Source organism: Echinops telfairi, unplaced genomic scaffold (genome assembly GCF_000313985.2).
Source record: "Echinops telfairi isolate 266 unplaced genomic scaffold, ASM31398v2 ScPeMD7_25;HRSCAF=90, whole genome shotgun sequence".
NCBI classification, from domain to species: Eukaryota; Metazoa; Chordata; class Mammalia; order Afrosoricida; family Tenrecidae; genus Echinops; species Echinops telfairi.
The window spans coordinates 8,854,515-8,864,388 of NW_022103922.1; the positions used below are offsets into that span (position 1 = coordinate 8,854,515).

At 44.0% G+C, this 9,874-nt stretch overlaps 1 protein-coding gene across 1 annotated transcript; it reads right to left on the reverse strand.

Moving 5' to 3' along the window:
- Positions 1 to 446: 446 nt before the first annotated feature.
- On the reverse strand, positions 447 to 2,086 carry DMAC1 (distal membrane arm assembly component 1). The gene is made up of 2 exons (XM_013005652.2): positions 1,786 to 2,086; positions 447 to 759 (listed from the first exon to the last, which is right to left on the reverse strand). The coding sequence occupies exons 1-2, from the start codon at positions 2,084 to 2,086 to the stop codon at positions 689 to 691; spliced, it is 372 nt and encodes a 123-aa protein (XP_012861106.1). The 3' UTR covers positions 447 to 688.
- Positions 2,087 to 9,874: the final 7,788 nt, after the last annotated feature.

The following is a 9,874-nucleotide window of genomic DNA, read 5'->3' on the forward strand; positions in this document are numbered from 1 at the left end:
GTTCAGGATGGTTACAATGTCCTAAAGTGAAGGATTTACCAGCCCTGGTAGCAAAATGGTTCCACGTTAGGCTGCGATCTGCAAAACGAGCAGTTTGAAACCACCAGCAGCTCCACAGGAGGACAAAGCTTTCTCCTCAAGGACAGTCTTGGAAACTCAGTTCTACTGTCCTATTGGGTCACTGTGAGTCATCGTGGGCTGGAGGGCAGTGGGTTTGTCTGTGTAAGTCTGAGGAAACAGACCTGCAGTGTCATGCAGTGGTGACCAGAAGTCTGCCACTTCTCCGGGGGGAGCTGGCTAGCTGCGCAAAGCAAAGGCACGCTCGCGGGGATGGCGCAGGACCATTGTGCTTCATTGTGTAGTGCTCACGGTTGCCATGGATGGGAACCAGTACCTAACAACAACAGGTTGACAGAACGTAAAGTAAAAACTACCGAGAGTTTAACCCAGTTTCTCATTTCCCCTTTAATTATACATATTCTTCCCCCAAGTAAAACCCACAATCTGCTCTTTCTTGAGGGAAGTGCCGGTCCCCGCCCTCAGAACCTAAGAAGGCCAAAAACACTCCTGGCTGAAGGAGAACCCAGGCTTAGTCTTGTCAGTCTTGCAGCATCTGCAGTGCTGAAGTGTGTCCATGTGTCCGTCCACATTCAAATCTGTGTCCCCAGGACGGAGGGAGATGACAAATTCACTTTTCATCAACTCGCTTAGCTTTTCCTTTTGGGTCCGTCAGGACGACTACCCCCCAAGCGGCAATGCCTGCAGAGACAAAGACACCGAAACCTCACCAGCATGCTGGACCTTAGCTGACAAAATACTTTCACAGGGGACACCCCATTTAACCTCACAACATGGTCTCGGGTCCACCTAACAGGGCAGGAGAGTGAAACTCAAACAAGTGGGGGGGGGGGGAATCATTGTTACGTTCCCCAAGCAAGTAAGGAATTTAACAAAAGAATGTTATCTGGGCAGCCAGGTGAAGAAGGTAAAGAATCTGACACTTAAAATTCTACTCACTCTGACAAGGGTATGAAAAGTTCAAAGACTGCTACATTTTAGAACAGGAAAACCACATCACTTTTTCGGATTGTGGCAGATGAGGACTTTGGGCCCCAGAACCCAGTGACAGACCAGGTAGGCTTTGAGAGAGAGTCTAAGGGCTGACTTCAGACCCAAAGCTCTTAAGCCAGGGTTAAGGGCCCACCTGTCGGCTTTCTTCTGGATTTGGAGAAAGTGCATGGGCTTTGGGTTCGGATAAACCTAGGATCAAACCCCAGCTGCAAGATCTCCAGCCTGGCTGACTTTAAACTCTTGGGACTTGATTTGCTCGGAGGCAAAATGGGAATACTGTGATCTCACTTTAACCCTAATGGTTGTCATGAAGATTAAAGCGGGGCGGGGGTGGTGGGGTCAAAATGAGTTCACAAAATGATTGGAATCCAAGAAAAAACAAGGTGTCCCCAAAGTTTTCTCTCCCCTAGTGCACCTAGGAGTCCATGGTGGAGTAATGATTACCAACTGGCCTGCTAACTTAAGGGTCAGCAGTTTGAAACCACCAGCTGCACGGAAGGAGAAAGACGAGGCTTTCTACTCCAGTAGTTACAGTATCGAACACCCACAGGGGCAGTTCTACCCTATCCTATAGGGCCAATATGAGTAGGAACCATCTTGATGGCAGTGAGTTTTAGGGTCACCTAGCTGGGGGGGCGGAGAGGGTGTGACCCTGCCACGTGACCACCCTGAGCGCCCCACCCCCCGTCCACGTGGTGGCACCCCGATTCTCACTGATGCCGACGACCATCTGCGTAATAGTCCCTGGACCCGGGGGGTATCCGAGCTTCATGGGGGTCCGCGCCGTCCAGTACACGTAGCCCCCCGCCCCGATCAGCCCCGACCCAGCGAGCACGCGACAGCTCCAGCAGTTGGCAGTCAGCGAGCCCTGCGCTGGGGAGGTCAGCGCTTCGGGTGCGGGCAAGGGCGCGGGACTGGCGGGCGCGGGGCTGGCGGGTGCGGGCAAGGGCGCGGGGCTGGCGGGCGCGGGAACGACCTTCTCGCGGTCCTGAGGTTCTGACTGCTGAGCGCCCATGTTCAGAAATTCGGCCCAAGTGACGTAAAAGCTGCGGCCGGAAAGCAGAGCACCGCCGCGCGGCACCGGAAACTGCCCCGGGGGCCGATGGGAAACGTAGTCCGAGCGTGCCTCAGACCGGAAGGGCGCAAAAGGGAGCTGATACCAAGGCGTTCAAGAAGAAAGAAAATGTTTTGAAGGTGATTGTGGTAGCAATTGTATAGTACTGCTTACTGTGATTGAACTATGGAATGTTATGATAGCTGTTAAGAGCTCCCAAACTAAAAAAGGAAAAAAGGAAGAGATGAAGGCCTCCTGCCGGAATCCAGGAATTCTGACCTAGTCACCTCCTTGATATGCCAGTGTCCGTCTTTTCAGAGATGTCTAGGGTTCTAAATTTCCTGCCTTTCACAAAACATGAGACCTTGGGTGTGTCATTTGACCTATTTGAAGGTCAGTTACCCAATATTTGCATTTTTCAATTTCTAAGAAACCTCTACTCGCCAATAATCAAAAGACACGTCATCCAATTTTTAAAATGCTCAGAAAATATGAACAGACTCTTCAATAAAAAAAGTCATAAAAAACCTAAACTCACTCGAGTTGATGCTGACTCACAGCGACCCACTAGGACAGGCTAGAACTGTCCTTGTGAGTTTCTGAGACTGTCACTGAAGTAGAAAGGCCCAATCATCGCCAGCAAAGCTGCTGTTGGTTTTGACCTTCTGAGCTGGAGGACCCCCCCGCTGAATGCATAGCCACCACCCACCAGAGCTCCTTGCTCTGAGGATGTATAGGCAGGCACCAACAAAAACATGCAGAAGCTCTCCTGATTGTTATCCATTTTAGAGAGGTGTTAATCAAAACAATAATGATATAGCACACTCCAGTCATAACCACAAAGTTTAAACATAAAATAAAGAGAAAACAAAATGCTGTCCGGCCTGTGGAGAGATTAGCATTCTCTTACACTGCTGCTGAGACTGTAAATCAACACCTTCACTGTGAGAAATGGCACAGCACCTCCCTCAAACAGGGGAATTAAAAATACCAGATGGTCCAGCAATCCCACAACTAGTCATAGATTCTAGCGAAATCAGAGCCATGGCATAAATGGATACATGCACACCCATCCATGATCGTTGCAGCATTATCCATGAGTGTAAAAAAGACAGAGACCATGTCAAGGCCTACCAGCTGATAGATGCACTACAGTACTTCCAGTGGAATACCACGAATCCCCAAACACCTCCTAACATGGGTGAACCTGAAGGACATTAGGCTGAGTGTGGTAAGTATAAATATTGTATGAGACTATGATTATAAAACATCACAAAAATATTTAACACAGGAAGAAAGGTTCTTTGATGATTCCAAAGGATGGGGTGTCAATCAAATGCTAGAGAGTAGATGCCTTTTAACTTAGGTGAACAGGAAGGTAAGATGTAATAATGGGGAGGACAGTACAACATGACCAAGGTAAAGGACGACCCTGGGAGGTGCAAAGGAGTACTGAAGGCAAATGTAGCCAACCCTGCAACAATAGTAATAAAAAACAATATTAATGAGTGAATAGAGAAGTAGACCGAGGAGTCCTGGTGACGTAGCAGTTAAGACTGGGCAGCAATCCACATGGTCGGCAGTTTGAAACCACCAGCAGCTCCTTGGGGAAAAGACTGGGCTTTCTACTCCCATCAAGAGTTACAGGTTTCAGAAATCCACACGGGGGTTGCTATGAATCAGCATTGAGTGGTTGGCAGTAAGAGATAAGTGGTCAAGGAAGCTGGCCAGGTGCGGAGAAAATGAGAGCGCAGCCATCAGTATACAAAAGGGCTTCAGGTAGTTGGTGGAAACATGAAATTAAATAAGAATGGAATTTCTCCACACACTTTTTAAAGTCCCCTTATGGAAACTTCTACATTTGTAAACGCTGCAAAGCTATCCATGGATATAGTAGAGCCTGCACAGGGAAAAGGTCTGAAAACTTCTTAGCTATAACCAAACATCTTGTGAGAATGAGACCCTATCCTTGAGGAGTTAGGACCGCAGTTGTAGAAGACAGTTAGGCCAGGGAGGAATGGACATTTCAGTACAACAAACCATCTAAGTTCAACACCAAAGCTCAGTAGGCAGGAAAGATGGAAGAATGAAAATAGGAAGCACCGAGAGGAGATGGGAAGAGTGTTGTTACATTGGGGGGATTATAACCTCTGTCAGGAAACAAAATGTGTTTACCTTGTTGAGTGGAAAACTAAAAATAGGAAGCACCGAGAGGAGATGGGAAGAGTGTTGTTACATTGGGGGGATTATAACCTCTGTCAGGAAACAAAATGTGTTTACTCTGTTGAGTGGAAAACTAATTTCCTCTCTCGACTGTCATCCAAGTTACAATAACTTAAACACACACACACACACACACACACACACACACACACACACGAATACATTGGAAATAACAACTTATTTTAAATTAAGAAAAAATACTCCATGCCTTAATCTCTGTACATGTGGATGTAATCCCATCTGGGAGTAGTATTCTGGTATATTGATGAGGCCGTATTGAGTAAGGTGTGTTTTAATCAATCAACGTTGAAATCAAAAAGGAGTCGTGTAGCCATAGAAGCTAGTTAATACAAATGAAGTGAAAAATGCATCTTACATGAAGATCAATTAACTGAAAAACCGAAGCTGAGAGTAAAAATGCTGTGTTTCTAGAGCCTAGGTCCTACATTCAGATTCCTAGGCTCCTAAACTGTGGGAAAGGGCATTTCTGTTCATTAGAACCAACCACTTGTGATTTTCCTAATACAGCAGCACCAACAGACTTAGAGAAAGAAATATTTGCTAACTCTTTCTACGAGGTTAATATTACCCTGACGCTGAATTCAGACAAAGACAACACAAGAAAACTGTAGAACAATATCCCTTATGAATAAAGATGCAGAAACCCTTAGCAAAATACTTGCAAAAAGAATCCAACAATGTTATGATAAGAATCATACACTGTGTTCAAATGGGGTTCATTCCAAGGGTGTGGCGTATTTCAACATTAGGAAATCAATCAGTGTAGACACCACACTAGTTAAACAGAGAAAAAAAATTACATTATCATCACAATGCAGAAAAGGTATTTGATGAATCCAACATCATTTCTTGGTAAAAGCTCTTTAACAATATCAGAACAGAAGGGATGTTGCTCAATATGATTAATGCCATTAAACCAACAGCCAACGTCCTACTCAGTGGAAAACAACTGAGTGATTTCCCCCCTTAAGATGGGGCATAAGACCAGGATGCTCACTATCACCACTGCTATTCAACACACTACTGGGAGTCCTAGACCGAGCAATGAGGCAAGTAAAAGAAATAAAAGATGTCCAAATTAGAGAAGAACAAGTAAAAATGATCTCTATTCGCAGATGACGTGATTCTATATATAGAAATTCACAAAGGACCCAAAAAACAGCCAATAAAACTGATAGAGGGATTCAGTAAGTTTCAGGAAACATGGTAACACAAGATTCACTTGTGTTTCAACAGCACAGAATTGAAAAGCAAGAAAAGAATTCCATTGGCAATACCCAATAAAGGCATAAATTGCTAGGAATAAATTTAACCAGGATGCCAGAGACTTGTACAATGACATTTATAAAGTCCCACTGAAGAAATTAAAGAAGGCCTAAACAAGTAAAAATACTTCATGTTATTGTATTGGAAGACTTAACATTATTAAGATATTAATTTTACCAAAAGTCATCTACAGCTTCAATGAAATCATCTCAATCAAATTTCCAATAGCCCTCTTCACAGAAGTGGACAAACCAACCCTCAATTACACAAAGAATGGCAAGAAGTCCTTGTGTTAGTCCGGGTAGACTAGAGAAACAAATTCATAGAGGCACTCATTTGTGTTTAAGAAAGAGCTTTATATACAAGAGCAATTGAATATTGAGAAAACATACCCGTCCAGTCCAGATCAAGTCCATAAGTCCGATATTAACCCATATGTCTGATGTCAATCTATAAAGTCCTCTTTAGACATGAAACACATGCAGTGACACCGAATGCAAGATCACAGACCAGTGGGTGGGAAGTCTTGTGGACCCAATGGAAGTGTAAGCATCTCAGTGCTGGCATGGGTCTCCATGTGATTCCTCCAGCTCCCAGGGTTCTGGCTGCATCAGGGTAGCTTCATGTGGCTTCTCATCAGAAATGTCTTGCAGGAGTGAGTCAAGAGACAGTGTCTCCTGTCTCCAAGGAGGAAATGCAGGAGTTCCCAGACTCCTCAGGAGAAGGCCATGCCCACACAGAGGCCTCATTGGTTATATCCTGATTTATAAGCTAGACTCCACCCCTACACTCTGAATCCTCAAATTGACACCAGATTATGTAACTACCACAATCCTGAATAGTCAAAACAATTTTGAAGAAAAAAAATTAGGAGGAAAACTCATATTTTCTGATTTCAAAACATTGTATACAGCAACAGAAATCAAAAGAGTGTGGTACATTCATAACAACAGACACAGAACGAGGGAGTAGAATTGAGAGTTTAGAAACTAAACCCACACACCTATGATCAACAGATTTTTACCAAGGGTGCTAAGTTCATCCAATGGCGTAGAAAGCATTTCTTCAATAAAGAATGTTGGAAAAACTGGACTTTCACATGTCAAAGACTGAATCAGAATTTATGTCTTGTCTGGACACACACACACACACACACACACACACACCAATTCAAAATAGATCAAGGTTCTCAATGTGAATACTAAAGCCATGGAATTCTTAGAGGAAAATATAAGGGGTGTAGCTGCAGGGGCTCATTTGTAATGACATATTATCTGATATGACAATGAAAGCGTGAGCAACAAAAAGCAAAACGCATATGCTGTATGTAGATCCTTGTAATCTCCTCTTGGGGGACGGACAACGGAGAAGTGGGTAAAGGATGACGTCAGACAATGTAAGATATGACAAAATAATAATAATGTATAAATTAGCAAGGGTACATTGGGGAGGGGGAGGGGGAGCTGGGAGAAGGGGGAAAATGAGGAGCTGATACCAAAGGCTCAAGTAGAAAGCAAATGTTTTGATGTGGGCAACAAATGTACAAATGTGCTTGACACACAATGTCTGTTTGGATTGTGATAAGAGTTGTACGAGCCCCCAATAAAATGATTTTAAAAAAAGATGTGCTGCATTAGGTACATTTGCTGTTATTTGCTAGGTAAACAAACACGGCTTCTTTAGAGTATTAAAAACAACTTTGAGGACTAAGGTGCACCTGACCCAAGCCATGCACGTGAAAGTTAGACATTGGATAAGGAAGCCCAAAGAAAAGGCAATGCACTTGCACTATGGTGCCAGAGAACAATATTGAAGGTACTGCTAAAAGGACAAAGAGATCTGTTTTGGAAGAAGTGCAGCCACCGTGCTCCTTCAAGGCAAAATGGCAAGACTTCATCCTACATTGTTTGGACATGGTGCCAAGAGAGACCAGGCCCTGGAAAAAGACAACATGCATGGAGGAGCAGCAGAAAAAAGGAAGGCCCCCAGGGATGGATTGACACAGTGGTGGCAAGAACGGACTCAAACATAGGAACAATTGCGAGGAGGTGCAGGACCAGGCGACGGTTCGTTCTGCTGTGCACAGGGGCTCTGGGTTGGAATAGACGCAGTGGTACCTAACAACAACAACAACAACACAGATGTAATCAAGGCCTTAAAATCGGTATGGATTATCTGAATACGAGATATACTTGAATATAAGCTGAGTTTTTTAAAGTACATGTTTTATGCTGAAAAAGCCCCCCAGTTTTTTGTGCGTGGTAAAATTAAGTACCTCGGCTTATACTCACGTATATACGGTAACTATCTTCTGGTTCTCTTTAGCTTCTTTTTAAAAGACATGCTTTCTATTTTTTCATGTCCGTAGTATTATTTTTTCTTTGAGAGTCCTGAAGGTAATTCTAGCCAAAATCAGATGAATAAGTGTGAGGTGTTAACAGAGGAGCTGTTCTTGCAGGTTGACATTCTTGACCCGAAGGATGGCCTTTTGAATCCATTTGTGTCTTTACAATTCCAACTTCTATCTTTTCCACTCCCGGCTCATTTCCTTTGGATCTCACTCCGAGTTCTCCTGCTGGGTTGTTCTCTGAGGATTCCTGGTAAGAAAGAAAGACATTTAGAGTTCAAGGGGTCTGTTTCTGTTAGAGAAGAATCAATATCAAGTGTGAACTTTCCCCCTTTAACTTGGCCTGAGAAGTTAGCACGATGAACATATATTCACAAATGGACTTTCAAAACTGGGATGTGATTTGGGGAAGGTAAAAAAATAAAAGTCAAACATAAAGATGATGGGAAGTAGAAAATGTGAAATGATAGAAAGTGAAGTAGTGAGAACACTGGGTTGGCATGCGACTTAATTTTAAGGCCACTCCCTATTTCATTATTCACAGGGATAACCGTATATTACATTTCCTTTGTTGCATAGTATGAAGTCAAGCATTTTGGGCATTTGGGTTTTATGCTGCGAGCCAGCTATGTGATGTTTCAAAATACCATTTGTTGTCCCTGGTACCCAGGTACCTCATGTCTAACATAAGGAGATTCAGATGAGATGGTCTCTAACGTTTTCTCTTAGTTGCAAGTCCTGCTGTTTCTCAGGGATTTCTCTTCGGCTGTGCACTACTCTGAATGCACTTGGTGCTATCTTAACCCACTCCCTGCCATGGAGTTGAGTCCACGGCATTCTTCTCAACCTCCGAAATGTGCTTGGCAGCTCTCTTTCTGTGCTATCTTTATTGATTTGGGGGATCCCTAGTAGAATGGCTCATGGCAAGGACTCAGAAGCCCTACGTCTGTATCTGTATTCTGGGACACTCTAAATACTTGTAAAATGGTCTGTTTGTTTTTTTTTTAAATCCCAGTCGAATACCCTGTGTGGCAGTTACATAATCTCCTGTCAACTTGCGAAGGGGTAGATAGAGCCTGTCAGTCAGACCATAGCCAAGGAGGCCTCTGTGTGGGCCTGACCTTCTTCTGAGGATTCTGGGAACTCCTATCTTCTTCCTGGGAGGCCTTAAGCACACCCTTTCAGCTTGACATTCCTATTGACAAGCCACATGGAGACAGGCTGATGGAGCCAGAGCCCTGGAGTTGGAGGAGCCACGTGTAGACCCATGCCAGCACTGAGATGCTTCCACTGCCACTGGATTCACAAGACTTTCCATCCTTTGGCCAGTGATCTTCCTGCATTTTTGTGTCATTACATGTGTTTCTGAGTCTGAAGAGGAATTTATAGACTGGTATCAGACATATGGGCTAATGTCAGACTTATGGACTTGATCTGGACTGGGCTGGGATGCTTTCTCAATGTATAATTACTCTTTGATATTAAGTTCTCTATTACACACATATAAGTGTCACTGGATTTGTTTCTCTAGTCAACCCAGATTAGCACACCCTGATTCCCTGTAAAATTGTCCAGTCCAGGTACCTTATTCTTCTATTTTGGGGATGAGGGGTTCTTTGCCCCCTATCCCTACTTATAGTTTAGAAATGAGTTTATATTTTCTACTAGAAATCATCTGGATAAACTATTAATTTCTGAAACACTATTGAAAACAAAACCATGTCAATTCACGGGGGAGGAGGAGAGACTGGAGCACATCCTGACCCACTAGGCCAAACAGAGCAAACAGGCCACAGAGAGGACCACATGGCCAACCCCACTATGAGACGAGATGCTCCTCACTGGCCCATGGCCCTGCGAGGGACAACACCAGGGACACAGTGTGGGAATTG